Source organism: Schistocerca serialis, chromosome 9 (genome assembly GCF_023864345.2).
Source record: "Schistocerca serialis cubense isolate TAMUIC-IGC-003099 chromosome 9, iqSchSeri2.2, whole genome shotgun sequence".
Taxonomy (NCBI): domain Eukaryota; kingdom Metazoa; phylum Arthropoda; class Insecta; order Orthoptera; family Acrididae; genus Schistocerca; species Schistocerca serialis.
The window spans coordinates 501,953,659-501,973,052 of NC_064646.1; the positions used below are offsets into that span (position 1 = coordinate 501,953,659).

General features: G+C 39.2%; 1 protein-coding gene across 2 annotated transcripts in view; it reads left to right on the plus strand.

The window, feature by feature from the left end:
- LOC126418780 (alanine--tRNA ligase, mitochondrial) overlaps positions 1 to 19,394 on the plus strand; it is an 85,685-nt gene that overhangs the window by 32,709 nt on the left and 33,582 nt on the right. For both annotated transcript variants that reach the window (XM_050085712.1, XM_050085711.1), the window contains exons 9-10: positions 6,210 to 6,600; positions 17,409 to 17,595. In XM_050085712.1, the coding sequence (XP_049941669.1) occupies positions 6,210 to 6,600; positions 17,409 to 17,595 (578 nt within the window). The remainder of the gene's footprint in view (positions 1 to 6,209; positions 6,601 to 17,408; positions 17,596 to 19,394) is intronic.

The following is a 19,394-nucleotide window of genomic DNA, read 5'->3' on the forward strand; positions in this document are numbered from 1 at the left end:
ACTAGTACTGCAAAGAACCATCATGTGATCGTTTAGTACTGGTAACCACTTTTTTTTCCGTTGCTGTACATGGAAAATGGTTGCGGGTCATCCAAGAAAAATAAACTGGTTCGACATATCAGTTGTCAGTCTTGGAACATTTTCATTGAGATAATAGAAGAAGAAATTATTTTCTGAAATTTTGTTTTGTCAATTATACTAGTGTGTTATAGAAAGTGAGGAAGCAAAGGAGCCATTGAAACAGAATAAGAATGACTCAAACTTTTAGTAAAATTGATTTTAAAATTTCCTTCTTAATTAGACAGATAGGAGTTAGGAAAAACAAAAGATTAACATGTACATGTGCTGATTTGAAGGAAAGGTTATTTAGAATCACGGACATAAACCACAGGAAACTATAAGTGTTGCTATAGTATAATTCTTTAGTTACAAATCATTGTAATATGTAAAATTAATCTTCCTTTGTATAAAACCTTTCACAGCTGTATATGCTGTTTGCTGGTTTCAGTGAGAAACACTGTGTAAGCTACTTACTCTTTCCTGAATTGTATAAAAATTAAAAATGGCATCCCATCCCATGGCCTACTCCTGATTTTGACCAACAGAAATTACGTTCACGTCATTTCATATTAATAGCAGAAACATTCATGGTCCATCCATAGTTGTCGTTGGTCACTTAGTACACAAAATTTCTTTTGTACCTAGATGGAGAGCAGATTCTAATGAAATCAACAGGTTGATAAGCAGATCGCAAAGTTAGTTCGGCATGAAGTAAAAGATAAATTTTTCTCGAAAAATCTAATATTTTTTCATTGAGAAGTTCAATGACAACTGGGTCCACGATACCCATGAAAATTTTAAATGAAATAATTTTGCTTTTGGCTCTTAAAACATTATATATTGCAGTAGCAATTCAGACATATGGTCATTTTCAAGCATTGTCAGATGTTGTGACACACTATATAATACAGAGCTGTGAAATGCTGTGTTAGAGCAGTTGCATGTTGTGCTATGAATTTATCTGCTGTTCCACACGTCAGAAAGGTGGCAAAATATTTGTATAAAAGCTTAAATTTATATTTCACATTGCAGGTGTGTTAAATAGATCACATATAGCAACCCAGATGTGTTCCATAGGGATCAGATCAGATGAATTTGATGAAAATAACATCAATGTGAATTCAGTATTGTGCTCATCAAACCACTGTAGCACGATACTGGTCTTACGACACAGACAGTTACCCTGCCACAAGATACTGTCACCTGTGCAGGGATGTGTGTGGTGCACACAATGTTCACAGTCCACAGGTGTTACGGTGCCTTAGATTGCTGCCACAAGTCCCACAGAAGCTCAGGTGAATGTCCCCCATAACATAATACTGCCACTGTGACCTGTATATGTGAGGCAGGGCAGCTGTTCACTTGGTGATTGTGTATCCTGACACATCAGTTGACCTGGGTTAACAAAGAAACCTGCTTCATCCAACCAGCCATCATATGTTCATAAATCCACAATCCAATCTCAGTGATCCAATGTCCACTGCATCAACAATTGATGTCGTCTTGGGGTCAATGTGGGAATATAAAAGGAATTGTCTGCTGTGGGCTCTCGTGTTCGATAAAATGTGCCGAATGATGTACTCCAAAACACTCGTACCCATGCCAGCCTTGTACTCTTGCCACGAATTCTACCAGAGATTGCTACGTACCTGCTTTATGGAGTGGGCAGTCCTCCCACTTCTGTTAAGGAGAAAGTAAATTTGAAGTGAGTGTGAACATTCTTAGATCCTTAGAGATACTTCTTCTAGAGTTATGGTTATTTCCTAAACATACACTAATCATACTGCTGAATAAACACTGTGTTTACTTCAGGTGCACTGCTTCAGAAGGTAATTCTGTAAGGCAGCAAGGAGTGAAAATATGCAAAGTCAGTCTGCACACATGACTTTTGGCCGACATATTTAGTAGCTGAAGTGTTAAGAGACTGCTCATTAGAAGCCCTATATCCGGTTCCGGTCTCAGTGTAGCACAAATTTTAAGCTTTTACCATTGCACCACGACAGCGCCCTGTGGAGCTAGTCGTCATAATTTCCCACCCGTCCTTCCCCTTTTGTCTCCTTTCCTTCATTTTGTATTCATGTAAACCTTTGATCTGCCAGCTCACATCTCAGTGTACTCTGAGACTTTGGAGTCATCCATTTCTCACCGTAGTTGGGAGGTAAAGTTGCAGAAACACTCTTATAGCCAGGGATGGTAGGTCAAAAGCCCTCCTCAGTTACAGCCTAGCTTTTTCAGCAGCATTTCTAAGTACCTTCAATGTTCTGAGAAAAGGCCTCCTCGATTTCAGATGTTGCGGTTGTGATTCGTGCCCATACGGAGGATGGCTTCTCTCCTGCTACACTGTCTTTATTTGTTCATTCCCAGCTATTTCTCTTTGAGCAACCTTGAAGGCTTCACTGAGAGCTATGTCCACCTGCTTTAGAATATGTTGAATTATATCAAACAAGATATGCATTCTTCATCTTCTTCTTCTTCCTGAAACATTTCTGCTTAATGCAGGTTGTTCACAGAGCCTATTCTAAGCTTCTGTTTCCTCCCATAGTCTTATCATTCAGCATCTCCTCCCATTCCAGTCCTCTTGGGTCCACATCATCCTTCACCTGGTCTGTCCATCTTATCCGTGGTCTTCCAGTTGGTCTTCGTCCAGATTCTGCCCGTTCTAGGGCTCTTCTTGTAGTTGTTTCTGGCCCCATTCTTTTAATATGGCCAAACCATTTTAAGCTCGTTCCTCTCCATAGTTTCTTCGATGGGCTTGACCTACAGGGTGTTTTGTATTGTTTTGTTTCTTATCCTGTCCCTACTCATTCTTCTGGAATCCCTCATAGAAAATGCATCTCTTTTGCTTGTATTCTGCTCAGGTCTTTCTTCGTTCCAGTTCAACATTTTGATCTGTAGGTCAAAATTGGCAGATAATATGACTTGTATATTATGCTCTTTGCTTTGGTAGATATTTTCCAGTTTCTAATTATCTCTGACAGGTGATAATAAAATTTTGAACAATTTTGTATTCTGTCCAAAATTTCACCCTTGATGTTTCTTTTCTTGTTTAATTTACTTCTTAGGTACTTGAATGCATCTTTGTCTTTAATCATTTTTCCATTACAACTTCCATCCTTCATTTCTTCATTTTCCCTACCATACTATATTTATTAAAATTAAAATTTAAAACAGTCTTGATCGCAATCTTGTTAAAATATTTTTTTATTGGAGTGGGTGACTGGTTTCGACTCTATGAAAGAGTCATCTTCAGACTCCAGAGTGGTGGATGAACACTGCTAGATGAGTTCCGTCGACCCTTGATGCTCGTGAGCAGTTACACGAGCGTCGAGGGTTGACGGAATATATATATCTGCTTGTGTCTGTATATGTGTGGATGGATGTGTGTGTGTGTGTGTGTGTGTGTGTGTGTGTGTGTGTGTGTGTGTGTGTGTGTGCGCGCGCGAATGTATACCTGTCCCTTTTTCCCCCCAAGGTAAGTCTTTCCGCTCCCGGGATTGGAATGACTCCTTACCCTCTCCCTTAAAACCCACATCCTTTCGTCTTTACCTTTCCTTCCCTCTTTCCTGATGAAGCAACCGTGGGTTGTGAAAGCTTGAAATTTGTGTGTGTGTTTGCGTTTGTTATTGTCTCTATCAACGTACCAATGCTTTCGTTTGGTAAGTTACAGGATCTTTGTTTTTAGATATATTTTTCCCACGTGGAATGTTTCCCTCTATTATATTCATATAATGTAATTGGATTGATAAAAAAATCTACTAACCAAGCGGTGGCAAGAAGACATATATATAATGGTATTTAAATTTGCAAGCTTTCAGAGCTAGTGGTTCCACCTTCTGTGATAAGGGTTGAAGGGGAAGGAAGACGTGGGAAGGAAAAGAACTGGTGAAGTTTAGGAAATTGGGAGGGTTTGGAAAATTCGACCAGGGTCCCGGGTCAGGGGAGACTTTCTTGACGGGATGCTACATCTGAGCCCTTTTCAGGACCACAGTTAAGGATTACATCTATTTCATAACATTAGCCTTTGTGAGATGAGTGCTTAAACTTTTAGCTGTAAACCAATAATTGTAGGCCTATTCAGCTTTCATTTGAGCTGTGTCTGGTAAGATCGAATTCAGACCCTGCGTTTAGGCTGCATTTATGGTAAGAGAACATTGAAGTTTTTTAATCAGCCTTTGAAGTCCATGGAAGATCTTTCATGTACATTAACAAGAGTTTTCTCAATGTCAATCCTTGTGGGACCCATATTATGTCCTTCAAATGTGTGGTTAGCTTCTTACCTGCAACAGTCTGTCTGAGAGACCCTCTGCTTTCTGTTAGGAAGGTAAGGCTCGTTCTGTGCAAGAGGAATCAATTGATGTTGTGATGCATACAATCAAAGGCTTTGGAAAGGTTACAAAATACACCAATGTAATAATTTTTCTTGTTAAGCTCTGCCAGGGCTTCATTTGTGAGATCTAGTATGACTTCCTTTATGGATAATCCCCTAAAAAGCCAAACTGAGAGGCCATTAACAAGTTTGCTCCATTGTTTTCTTAATATGACCGAAGTGCACCATTTCCTAACTACTCAGTTTTCCATACATTCTGCTCTTCCTAGTAGTTGGGGAACATGTTGTCACCCTTGGACATGAGTGTCTATAGAGTACACAGATATTCTGTTTTTCCGCGATGTTTCCTATGTGGACTTTTTCATGAAGAGTATAAAGATCATGGATTCCACTGCCTATACATCAATATAGTCATGACTGTGTAACTTCCTGTGTCAGAGGACGAGTATATGCTCTTTACAGAAGTGTTACTGAGATACTCCAGCTCTTCTCAGAGCAACCCTGATCCAGATTTTTCTTGCTCTTTCTGCTAAAAGTAGTCCGCCCCTGGTAGCTGAGTGGTCAGCGTGACGGAATGTTAATCCTAAGGGCCCGGGTTCGATTCCCGACTGGGTCGGAGATTTTCTCTGCTCAGGGACTGGGTGTTGTGTTGTCCTAATCATCATCATTTCATCCCCATCAACCCGCAAGTCGCCGAAGTGGCGTCAAATCGAAAGACTTGCACCAGGCGAACGGTCTACACGACGAGAGGCCCTTGTCACACGACATTATTATTATTTTATGCTAAAAGTTTTAAACTCTTTGACCAATGCTACCATTTTCTTTCTTGAAGAACAGCTTACAAAGAAAGCTTAATATGCACCTCCTCCACAGTGAACTGTATCGACACACTAACATTATTCAGACATTTGGGAAAAAGAACCAGTTCATTTTAGACATGGAACAACTGTTGCTCCGCAGATGTACTCGTGTAATCATTAAGTCTGTGGTAACAGATGGACACCAACTGAATAGTGTAACTGTAGAAACCTGAGGTCTTTTGCAAAGTAGCACATTCTCTGTGTATTATGTAAAATTGTAATTTTCAGTCTTTTTAAATCTAAATAATTTGTGTGGTGTGTGTGTGTGTGTGTGTGTGTGTGTGTGTGTGTGTGTGTGTGTGTGTGTCCTTGATAAACATCTGAAGCTACTTATTATTAATGACAAAAAGTTACTTATGGAGCATTAAGAAGCAGTTTATCGTATTAACTTCCTGTGAGTTCTCCGTAATGATGTCTGCATAACACTGTGTACTGAATAAATGAAGTTTCGTTTCTGTCGCCATTCTCATAAATTGATTCACATGTCACAAGCCTTGTTTAGAAAATAACCACTTTACTAAATTATGTAGGTATAATTTATAATTTTCTTCTGACTTAAAATGGCAACTAATGTGTTTATTAATAAACAGCAAAATAAAAACAATATGACACACATTGTGATCAACAATGCAGAGAAATAAAAGTAGTTTTCCTTCACATAAGACTTTGAGTGAATAAATTTTATTAAATATAGCGTGTATGACATGGCGATTCATTCTGCTCAAAGTATTAATGAAAGGTTTCATAACAGCAAATTTTTAGACAGTGAAGTGGAAAACTTCTATTTAGTTTTTTCTTCATCCTACACATGTGCTAGCTAATGGCAGATATGTTTTTCTGTTTGTTATTTGTCAATTTTTCACAATTGAGTGCAAGATAGTCATAGTATGCTGTGCACTTTTCATTGCTTTTATAGGGGAGAATGGTGCATAACTGTCTATCTGTTTGCTCATATTTTACAGATATGTCTGTCTCTGTCGGTGATGAAATTACCTTGTGCATTGATTGTGACAAAAGACTTGCTAACATGCGAAATCACACTGCGACTCACCTAATAAATGCTGCTCTAAGAAGAATTTTGACAGTGACATGTCAGAACTCAAGCCGTGTGACCAGCAAGGACCTATTTTTTGATTTCTCAGTTTATGGAGAGCAATTTGGAACACAACAAGTGAAGATCCTGGAGAAAGCACTTAGAGAGCTTATCAGCAGTAAATTACCGGTGAAGCGTAGGTCTGTTTCTGAAAATGAGCTTCTGATGCTTGGAAATGTTACGTGTGTGCCTGGAGAAGTTTATCCAGAACAGGGCATCTATCTCATAGAGGTGGAATCAGAAGATGGAATTGTGTCCAGGTAATACTAATGTCAGATAATGGCAACTCCAGACTGGAATATCAAAAGTATAAAGAAATAGATTACTACTCACCACAAAGATGACACATCGAGTTGTAGATAGGCACAATGCAAATTCTGTTACAATTTCACTTTTGGCTTCACTCAAGCAAGCACATTTAGTGCACACATGACTACCATCTCTGGCAGCTCGGACTGGAATGCTTCCGTTCTGAGCTGCCGGAGGTGGCGACCGTGTGCGTGAGGTGAGCTTGCTTGTATGAATGTCTTTTCATTGTGCCTCTCTGCTACTCGACATGTCATCTTCATGGTGAGCAGCAATCTATATTTTTCCTTACATTGTTAATACTTGTGTCAAGTATTATTTGCCTTAGGTATTGTCAGAATTTTATGTAATGAATTTTTCTCCTAATACCATATAGAACATTGTTCTGTCATAGTAGATATGAAAAGTGTTTACTATCATCCGTGTGCCCAGTCTTTACAAATTATTTGACAATTTAATAATCACTACTGGCAAGGTTGCATTTTATACCTATACACCCTGAGGCTATATCTGTGCTGTGGGCCCTAAGAGGGAAAAATATTGTTAAGTTGTCCCACATCACAGTATTGAAATGAAAACCTTTATTTTAAATATTTGTGGTGTGGGCCTGTTCATAAACGAACAATCACCTTTCAGCCTAATGTAAATCTAAGGCTGTGCTGTAGATCAACTTTGCTGTAGATCATCACAACCCTCACCCCAAGACAATAGCAAAAAATTATGAAATCTGTGACAGAAGCAATTTAAAGCAAACTTTCCTGGCCCAAAGTAACTATAAATAATCTATGAAAAATACTGAATGATTTCAGTTTTGCACTCAAATTACATAATCTCATTTCTTGCGTCACTGGTTCCCTTAAACTACCCTCCAGTTCACTGTGGTAAATAGACACGTTGCCAAACTTTATACCACAGAAAAAATACCGCAGTTGGCACTGTTCCTGTTCTTTAGCCTGTTTGGTAATGACCATAGAATTCTCATGAAATGCATGCCACTCTATAGAAGCATTAAGTTGAAGTTTGTGCACCAATTGTGGTTTCTATGAAATACAGTACATTTACTTGTGAATTATCTTCCATATTGTGACTGTAGTGGTCCAGCAGGTAGAGCACTAGGGTCTGATGCTTAATGTCCTAGGTCCAGTTTTGGGTAGGGGTGGATATTTTTCATTGTTCCAGTCCCTCCAGGATGGCCTCACATCCACTCTGCCTACTAGCAAAGGAACCAGTAATCTTTCCTGGAGGTGAGAGGCCGATGGACCTGGCAACCTCCTATTCCAAGTGCTGTGACGAAGAAAGGGTTTTACTCTACCAGCAGCCAGGCCAACAGGCCAATAGCCCAGTGACAGGCTTGCACTGCAGACTGCACCTTTACGTTCACTTTTACCTTTACCTTTACCATCTTCTTCACTGTTGGCATTTTTAAGTACAGCATGTTCAAAACGCTCCCCATAGCCTAGGTAACCTCCGTGTTGTACATTGAAGTATTGACATATAACAACAATGCATCTGCCAGATAAGTATGTGCACGATCTCGCCTTACAAAGACATCTGTGTGCCTTTGTGTCATCCTTGTGGCACATCTCAGGAGTCACGCTTTGAAAGGCTTCCTCAACACTTTTGCATATTCCCTCAGAAGTCCCATAATGACAGTGAGCCACAGAGGACTATGACATTCCCCAAAATGAGTAGTCTGTCATGGTAAGGTCTGGGCAGGACTCATGACGACACCTTGGTTCATATCGTAACATGAAACAGGTTCCTTTGCAGCTCTCGCAAATAAGGAGAATTTTCTGTAGGCCAAAAATCCACATTCCTCTTTTGTGATCTGAACTATATCGCACATTTGTCGGAAAATAACTCTCTCAAGGGAGACACTACATTTGGAAACTGTCTCAACAAAGCACAGCAGACTGCAACACACTGCTCCATCTCATCAAATAAGTTGTTTGCAGGTATTACTTTAGATCCTATCATTTTCATTAAGTTTGTAATGGGGTCTTGCACAAAGAAAGGCTAATACTCGCATCTCGATACTTTAATTTTTGAGAACATTTCTCTCTGAGTGCAACGTTTTTTATTTTATTATTTTTTATGTTACTTAGAAATGAACATGAACCATCACAACTGCAAGAAACTTCTTTTTTTTATGAGGTTGTTAGTTTTGGTCTGATTTAGACCATCTTCAGACCTCACACCACAATGGTAGATGGTGGTTGCGAACAGAGCAGCCGCTATGACTCCACTCAGTAAGCACCATTCTAGAATTTGCTTGGAATATTTTGGGAGAACGAAGGAATGAACCATCTCAACATAAACAGTTTTCACTTTTATCCATTCAAGCGGCAAGGGCAAAAATTCACTTAACACTTGAGACAATTAGTTGTCGATAATCAAGACTTGGAACTTTGCTGACATTTACACAATCTCTCTCTCTCTCTCTCTCTCTCTCTCTCTCTCTCTCTCTCTCTCTCTCTCTCTGTCAGTCTGTCTTTCTCTCCCCCCCACCCATGTGTGTGCGCACGCACACGCACGTGCGCGCACATCTGACACTGTAAATTGAATGGACTGATAGGTTGTGTCAGGTGGAGAAAGAAAAGGGAGAGAAGAGAAGGGAGGAAGAGGGAGGATTGGGGAAGGGTGGCTCACAACTGGGAGTGAGAAGCAGGAGTTACACAGGATAGGAATGCAGTGAGCTTGTTCTGCTTCGTGCATGAAGACGTTGAGGAGTTAGTTGACAGATGGTAATGGAGCAGGGCTAGAGAAAGACTGTAGCGAAGATGAGGTGGGTGCAGGATGAGTGAAATTAGGGTCATGGTGCAGGGGTGGATGTGGGCGTGGGCAAGGGAGAGCAGGGGCTGGTGCTGGGAGTGCTTACAAGATCAGTGAATGTGTCTTAAGGGCTATTTCTGTCTAAGTAATTCAGAGAAACTGGTGTTAGGTGGAAGGATCAAGATGGTACGTGCGTGAATCAGCTGTTGAAATCGAGCCAGTTATAGCCACCCTGAGCATATGTGTGTCTGTTGTGCTGTGACATTTCACATTGTTTTTGTAAGATATACTGAAGTTGGCACACTAGTGTGAAATGGGGTGCAACGTAAGCTTAGTGGCAAAATCTATGCAGTTCGCACATTTATTTGCCTACAGTTATGTATGTAAGCCAACTACCAGCATTTCCTTTGTCTTAGAGTAAAATCACGTGCATTACATAAATTCACTTCAAAAACTTAGATACAAAAACCTGGTGTAAAATTTAAATGTGTTTGCTTGCTGATTTTATCAAAACTTGTGCAGGTGTCGAGATATATTGTGTAGTATTGAATCATCAATTGTAAATGTAACCTATGATCTTCAGGAAGATATTATATTATATAGCATTAATTTGTCAGCTGTAAGGTTAACTGTGCTCATTCACAAATAATTGTTCCCAAATTTTGTTGTATGTTTATGTGAGAAAAGTGTAATTTGTGAAATTTCAAATGCTTGCAAAGATTTTTGCGATTTACAAGTATTTTGTATAACTTATTTTGTAATAAATCAGTGTTGCGATTTACAGTCACTGTCAATAAGTAACGTATCGTGTCATATTAGTTCTCTCTTTTTGTAGGAGTATATATTGCCTACATTTATCATAAAAAATGGTTCTGTCAAACTTTCTTAGTAACTATAACCTGAAAAACACTTCAGAGAATTAGCAAGACTTATCTCGAGGTTCCTGTTGTCATAATAGACTTCATTTTTAGCTATAAATTACTTAAATTCCAAAAGACTGCTGATAATTTTTATAGCTTGTGAAACTCATAAATTAAAAGAGTATCAAGAAGCTTAGCATAAAATACTGCACCAGCCATAAATTGTTTGCTGTTCTGTAAAATAGTGTACCAGGCATAATGCAGCCCCACTGCGTTTGCTGTTCTCAGGTAGGGGATGAAATGGTTACTATTTGTAAGCAGCTGGACATTGCCCTGTCGACTGTTAAGTTATTGGAAGCTGCCACAAATGGGTGAGTTGGGAGGGCTAACAAGAGTTGTGTATCAGGGGTACCAAAGATACCTAAAGTACTTCCCTCTTCTGTGGATACTGTCTTATCTGCAGGAAATACAAGCCACTTTGCTACCCATCCACTTGACTGTGATGACCCATACTGGCTAGACAGGGACCAAGGAGGACTCAGGGTGTTGTACCGATTCCTGTAACAGGCAAGTTTGAGGTGCTGTATTTCAGTGAAACTTCACCTGCTTTGGAGAAACCTGCTTTGTCACATGTCAAAAGGAGGCAAACGAAAAAAGGGTAGTGGTTAATTAATTGTCGACAGTTCAGATGTAAAGTGAATAATGGTACTGCTTAGGGAAATCGAATCAGGGGGTGGGAAGCAGCACCAGATACACTCAGTGTGTATGCATGTGGACTCATTCAGCATGTTGATGAGACTATTCTGGCAGCTATTGAGGGAACAGGGTTCAACCAACTACAGATTGTGATGCATGTTGGGACAAACAGTGCCTGTCATCTGGGCTGTGAGGTCGAATTTGGATCATTCCAGCAACCAGCAGAGAGAGTTGAGAAAACCAGCCCTGCTCATGGAGTTTCAACGAAGCTCACAATCTTCAGCATTGTTCCCAGAACAGATTGTGGCCCCCTGCTTTTCATTTGAACAAGACACTCCCAGGTTTCTGTGACAAGGTAGACTGCGACTTCCTGGACGCACATGATAAGGTTGAGAACTGTGGGATCCCCCTGCTTCAGAGGCTGCTACTGAGGTAGCTGACTGTGTGGAGTGCACAAAAGGTGTTTTAGTGTAGGCAACTCTCCTCCAAATCCAGATAACAGCTGTAGGAAACCCAGGAGTATCAGTCCAAGATTGAAAGAAATGCCTCCAACAGGCGAGGGTATTAAAATCCTAGTGGTTAAGTGCCAAAGCATTTGCAACAGTGTGTCAGAATTTGAAGGGCTCCTGAAGAGCAGTGAACCTCACATGGTTCTAGTTATGGAAAACCGGTTAAAACCTGAAATTGACAGGACTGAGATGTTTGGGGAAATTTTAAGTAAATATCGAAAGGATAGGCAAAGGGGAACTGGAGGTGATGTATTTGTTGCAATAGACAAGAAATTCAAATCCACTGAGATGGAAATTGAAGCAGCATGTGAGAGTATTTGGACAAGACTCAGTATCAATGGTGGGCAAAAAATGGTAATAGGGCCCTTTTATTGACCTCCAGATTCTCCTCTTGATGTAACTAAAAACTGTAGTTCACTTACACATGAGTTCCCTAATGATACCATAAGCATTGGAGGAGACTTCAATCATACAACAATCAACTCGCATCATTATAGTTTTGTTAATGATGGGTACAACAAGATGTCCTGTGAAACATTAAATGCCTTCTCTTGAAAACTACTAGAACAGATAGTTCAGAACCCCACCCATGACTGAAATATACGAGGTCTAAGGCAACAAACAGACCTAACCTTTTTCGGGAAGTCCACATTAAAACCGGTATTAGTGACCATGAGGGAGCTATAGCAACAATGAATATCAAAATACGAAGGGCAACTAAAAAAAAGCAGAGAGATTTATATATTCAACAAACTAGACAGAGAAGTAATAGTATCAGACCTCAGTGAGGAACTTGAAACTTTTAGCTCAGGACAAGTGCATGTAGAGGAACTATGGCTCAACTTTAAAGGAATAATTGACCATGCACAGGATAGATATGTATCTAGTAAGACAGTTCATCATGGGAGAGATCCTCTTTGGTCTACAGTTACTGTAAAGAAAATTCTAAAGAAACAGACTATTGCATAATAGGTATAAAACAAAGCATAATGAAATGTGTTTGGCAGTCAAGAGAACAATGTGTGAAGCCTTCAGTAATTACTGTAGCAGAATATTATTAAATGATCTTTCACAAAATCCAAAGAAATTCTGGCCATATACAAAGGCTGTTAGTGGCACCAAAGTTAGCGCCTAGTCACTTGGATGAGACCGGAACTGAAGTTGAGAGTAACAAAGCAAAAGCAGAAATCTCGGTTTTCAAATGTTCCTTTACAAAGGAAAATGCAAGAGTATTGCCACAACTTAATTCTCGTACCACTGGAAAGATGAGTGAAGTAGATATTAGTATCAGTGGTGTTGAGTAACAGATAAAATCATCAAAATCAAATAAAGCCCAAGGGCAAAAGGAATCCTTATTAGATTCTATACCCAGATGCATTAGTCCCCTCTTAACTGTCTATTGCAGATCCCTCAAACAAAAAAAGTGCCCATTAGTTGGAAGAAAGCACAGGTTGCACCTATCTACAAGAAGGGTAGCAGAAGTTATACAGAAAATTACTGTTCAGTGTCCTTTACATCCATTTGTTGTAGAATCTTAGAATATGTTGTGAGCACAAACATGCTGAGGTATCTGGAGCAGAATGACTCTCCATGCCAACCAGCATGGATTGTGAAAGCACATCATGTGAAACCCATCATTCACTTTTCTTGCATGACATCCTGAAAGCCACAGATCAAGGCAATCTGGAGATACAGTATTTCTCAATTAATGAAAAGCATTTGACTTGGTACTGCATCTGTTGATTGTCAGAAATATGATCATATGAGGTATCAGAAAGAATATGTGACTGGATTGAGAATTTCTCGGTAGGGAAGATTTAGCGTAATATCTTGGATGGAGAGCAATCGACGGATGTAGATGTAACATCAGGTGTACCCCAGGGAAGTGTGCTGGGTCCTTTGCTGTTTATTTTCTATATTAATTAACTTGTGGACAATATTAATAAAACCTCAGAGTTTTCACAGATAATGCTGTTATTTACAGTGAAATACAGTGTGAACAAAGCTATGCATATATTCAGTCCGACCTTGATAAGATTTCAAAATGGTGCAATTATTGGCAGCTTGCTTTAAATGTTAAAAAATGTGAAACTGTGTACTTCACAAAACAATTAAAACATAGTATCTACTGAATATAATATTAGTGAGTCATAGTTGAATCATTACACTCATACAAATACTTGGGTATAACACTTTGTAGGGACACGAACGCGAATGATCACGTAGGCTCAGTCATAGGCAAAGCATGTAGCCTGCTTTGGTTTATTGGTAGTATACTAAGGAAATGTAATCAGTCTACAAAGAAGAATTGCATACAAATTACTCATGCAACCCATCCTAGAATATTGCTGAAGTGTGTGGGACTATACCAAATAGGAATGGCAGGGGATATTGAACGTATACAGAGAAGGGCAGCACGAATGGTCACGGGTTTGTTTGACCCACAGGAGAGTGTCAAGGAGCTGTTGAAATCTGAACTTGCAGACTCTTGAAGATAGACGGAAACTATACCAAGAAAGTGTAATAATAGTGTTTCAACAGCAACCTTAACCCTTTAACTGTTCTGGACTTGTTAAGGCACACGCCTTTGTACCTGTGTGCTCTGAACGTGTTTATGCACGTTTGGAGTACCAGGTAGAAGGACTGTTGGCGCACGTAACAACATTCGAAGCACGTAGGGTCAGATACAAAGACGTGCGCGTTAACGCGTCCGGAGCAGCTAAAGGGTTAAATTATGACTCTACATATTCCTCCCATAGGAATCTTGGGGATAAGATTAGATTAATCACAGCTGGCACAAACAGTTTTCATGTGTTCCATTCATGAATGGAATGAGAAAAAGCTGTAGTAACTGGTACTAGAGATGTATTCTCACCAAGCACTTCACAGCGATTGTGGAGAATAGATGTAGATGTAGGTATAGACGTACATATACATGTACATAGCAGCACATTCTGACACTGGATGGTCAACTCTGCTCTCGGCCACAGTTTGGCGCTGCCCAGTTGTTCGAGGGGACAGCTGGGTGATGGTTGTAACCACTTAAAATGCTGTACAAAAATTGCAGCAGAGCTGGTATATGGTGAGATGCTTTCACCTGAAACAACAATCAGTCGAAATTTTGTCAATGGATATGATTCATTTGTTCCAGTCTGGGATGGTACTGTGTGATTACCAGAATGCTACTTTGCGGAGGCGGCGGTCAGAGGTGTGTGTGTGTGTGTGTGTGTGTGTGTGTGTGTGTGTGTTTTACAGGAGCAGTGTGTGAAAGAGTGTTGGATAGATTTGGAGGTAAAATGAAGTAACATGCTACTTAAAATCATGTTAAAATTGTGAACCAACAGCATTCCTCTCCAGTGCACCTGCTGCCTCTCGCTCCCACCTGTCAGCCACCATTCACCAACCCTCCCTCGTGGTCATTACCTTGTCTCTATCTTCAACCGATCCACCTGACACAGCCTCTCACCGTAGTTGAGCTGCAGTTCTGACACAGTGCAGTTAGCTGGGACAACATACTCTTTCTCTCTCTCTCTCTGTCTCTGTGTGTGTGTGTGTGTGTGTGTGTGTGTGTGTGTGTGTGTGTGTGTGCGCGTGCGTGAGGGGGGGGGGGGGGCGGCGCTCTTAATTTCCATTCATTACAATAATTACATATCAGTAATACAATGGAGTGGATGTAACATATTCCTCAGGGCTAATAATATGCTAGGAAAAACATGTAACCTGTGTTTGGAAGCCTACTTTCTATCACCAATAACGTTCAACTCTTGTGCAAGATTGTTGATAATGTATTTTGCAGAGTGCTCAACACTTTTTCAGAGAGTGCTTGCAACATAATTGTTCTTCTTTACGCTAAGTGGCTGCTGCTGTTCCTTTTAACCAAACTTATGAAACGAGTCCCAAGTATTGTAAGAGTTGGTTTGTGTTGTGCTGTGATGGTTTGAGTGAGTCTGATGAATTAAGCTTCCTAAGTTATACATATATGCTGAGATGTTATTAAGAGTACATTGTGGCATAGAGGCTTCAGGTTATAAAGATGGTCCATAGTGAAGCATGACTAAAAACAGCACAGAAAACTTGTACAGAGTGAGGATAGATACTTGATCCCCAGACTCACCAGTGGATGTACGTGCAAGAGGCATGCGATCCAGATCTGATAAAGACCTAGACTCATCAAACTAGAGATAATTCAGTTAATATTTTATTTAACATAAAATATAAAGGATCATTACAGAAGATTCATTGTGTTTTGGATGATTGTATTTCAAAAAGTAGGACATAAAAGGTACAGTGTATGAAAAAGCAATTTTTGAGTTTCTTACACATTTCAAATGATACATGACAAACATCTGTGAATTACTCAAGTTTGACCAGGATACAGGGTGTAACAGTTAATACCTTAATATGTACACATGTCAGCGTGTTGGTTATTTTTTCTCTGCATCAAAAAGTCTTTCCGCAAACAGTTAGAAACTGTATGACCTGATGTTTTGTGCATGACCCTAACTGCACCACTATGTTGACTACTACTGTCAATATAGACAAACTGTTTTGCATCCACCATGTATTTTCGAGCATTACCTGTCAGTGTTCACCAACGTAGCAGTGATGCGATCATGGAGTTGAGTTATTGTTGTTGCCAAAGAGAGGTGGTGAACATTGTCTTTCGCCTGTTTCCAAAGGAAAACAAATGACAAACAGTAAGGTTATGAGACCTTGGGGGCCACCTGAAGAGTGCCAAATTTCACTGAATGCACTCATAGTCTGCTAGTTTGGAAGTTCCTCATTCGGATTGCAAAAAGATACTGTATACCAATGAGAGGGAGCTCTTGGAATATGAGGTTTAGGATATTAGATATCAGTTTAGGAAACAACCAGACTTGTACATCACAATTTTCTCAGGGAAAAAGTAGGGCTCATACACTTTGGTACATGTAACACCACAGAAGACATTTACTTTTGAGAATCTCTGCAGCCTCCACTGTCACAATGGCATTTGCCATGCCCCACATGTGGGCATTGCAACAATTCATTTGACCAATTATGTGGATCACCACCTCAAATCGCTAAACACGAATCAGATGGCAAATTCAACACATTTCATTACTTCCTGGACAAAATTTCACATCTGATGATGCAGTCACTTGGCTGCAAACGTTGCGGTAGCTGTATATGATATGGTTTCTGTTGTAATTGGTTGCACAGAATCTTCTGCGCAGTTGGCTGTGCAATGTCTTGTTTGTGACTTGCACAACATGTAGGTTTCATTGGACTATGAAGGAGTGTCCCATGAATACTCTCCACTGTTTCAACTGCAGTACCTGGTTGTCCAGAGCTTTTTCCTTTACAGAGGTGACCTGTGTTTTTCAAATGTTGGTACCATCGCAGAATGTTTTGCTGGGTTGATGGTTGTATGCTGTCCTGCCATATGTTTAATCATAATGAAACCTGCAATGAAGTAAACAAAACTTTTAAATGTGCTCTTTTCATTGAATATCATTACAAATTGTTTTGCAGTATACATTTGCCACTATAAGATGTCAAAACATGATGAATCCTCATCCTGTGTTTAAGTGATTTATTTGCCTTGATGACTGGAGATTAGCCACTAGTAGCTTGAAATGTGTCCCAAATTAATTAATGTTATGAGATCAATAGTTGTCAGGATTTGATTATTGCACATACATAAAGACATGACTATACTGTAATCTTCAGTCATGGTAAACCAATCGAGACTTATTTTCACATAAGTTTTGATCCAGGAAAAAGGAAAAAAAGAGAAAAAGGTTTGAAAATACTCCTTACCTTGCATGTATATTGCGGTTATCTTTATATCATCATCACTTTACCCAACACACACACATCATCACTTTGCAACTTCATGTAAATAATTTTGTGTTTAGTACATGTGCTCTTACATCACTCCAGGGAACCATGCTGTGGGACACATGTCCTGAATACAGCTGATTTAGAAGCCATTTCTGTAGTTTCACTCCAATCATCCGGATCAGGGTCTCGTTGCTTGCGTGCAGTGACTGGTCCCACAGCATTATCCATTTTGGAAAATGGTCTGGAATTGGAGAAGGAAGTCCGTAGTCTGGATGGACTTTCTGGGGTAAGTGCCATGGATCTTATTCATAGTACTACTTTAATGCAGAAATTTCTCACTAGCTTGGCAGACAGTATATCTTGACCAGCCTTGCCCAAGCTGTCCTTCCATTTTGAAGGTCCAATCTGAACACCTCGTGTCATTCATTTCTTCAGTTCTTCTTTTTTGTTTTGTGCTTATTTTATGTAAAACTTAATAGAGAACTGCCATGTCAGTTTGCAAGGTTTGAATTACATTAAATTAAATATAGTTTCCCTGTACTATCTTTTCGGTGAGTAATTGGCCAGAATGAGACCCTATGGAGGTGCAGTGTAAAATGGTTATATATAGGAAAAGGAAAACGTAATTTTATTGTAGTGCCAAAATCTGTGTTATTATTTGCTGAAAATCATTATTATTTTTGCCAGATTTGTTATTATTTATATGCCAAATTCGCTGTACTTTTGCCAAATTCTGTGTATTTTTTGCCACACTTGATATCATTTTCTGTTAAGATAGATGTTGTTTTTGTCAAGTATAGAATTTTTTTGGATAAATTCAGTGTTATTGTGTGCCACTTTTGAAATTACTTGTTGCGAAATTCAATGTTATTTTTTTCCATATTTGGCTTGCTTAATTTGGTGTCATGCTTTTGCCAGATTTGGAATCAGCATTTCACCAAATTTGGTGTCATGTTTTTTGCCAAATTTGGTGACAAAACTTGTGTAATTTTTTTCCAGTTACGTTGTAATTTTTTCCCTTGCTTTGGTGTCTTTTTTTCCAATTTCAGTGTCATTTTTTGCCAGATTCAGTGTCTTTTTTATGTAATTTGGTGTTGTTTATTTTGCCATATTCAGGTGTTTATTTCTCCAGTATCTTGTAAAAATACCAATTCTGCATTATTTCACTAACAATTGATAATTTTGTGTTATTTTTCGTTTTATCATTCCTGCAAAATTTTTCTGTCCCTAGTTACATATTTTTCCTCACAAAATTTCTATTGTTGTCCTATTCACCTCTGACCGAATCTGTGAGTGTTATTGGCATTTGTGTTACTATTTATATGTGACCTCAATTCCTGGTACTGGTCATGTTTTATTTTGCATTTGATTGTTTTCTATTCTCATTTTGCATTCTCTGAAATTCGTGTTACACCAATGTTTTTGACTCTGCTGGATCAGGTGATGCAAGATTTTAATGAATTCAGTGCTGAGACTCAAACCATGTGGTATGTTACTAGCAGGTCTCAAGGCTGCAGGGAGTTGAAAGCACCAACTGCGTAGAGGATTCCCAACAAAAAACTTTATTCACTAGGTATTGAAACAACCAACACTGTGCGCTCGCGCGCGCGCCCGCGCACACACACACACACACACACACACACACACACACACACACACACACACACACACACAAATATTATAACTTACAACTTGTTCAAATAATGCATAAAGTCAAAAATTCAGAAAACTCTTGCAAGAGGCCTATTGCTTAAGAATACATATGTTAATTTAAGACAAATGCAGTAACTTCTTTCAGTGAAAGACCTTTCTTTCTTTTTCTTGTTTTTTTTTAGATACTTGGAACTTACTTCTTTGCTTGTGACAAAATTTAGTTGCAAAATATAGGTTTACCTCTTTTTTTTTTTTTTTTTTTTTTTTTAAAGCAAGAACAAGATGATTTAAGAAAAGACTTTACCGATATTTTACTTGTTCAATGCAAATACTTTCGACAACATTATTTGACGGAGGACTAACAAGGCTTGTGCCTTGTGGCTCCAAAAGGGTTTGTAATGTTTTGAATAGTTTAAAACACCAAAAAAATCA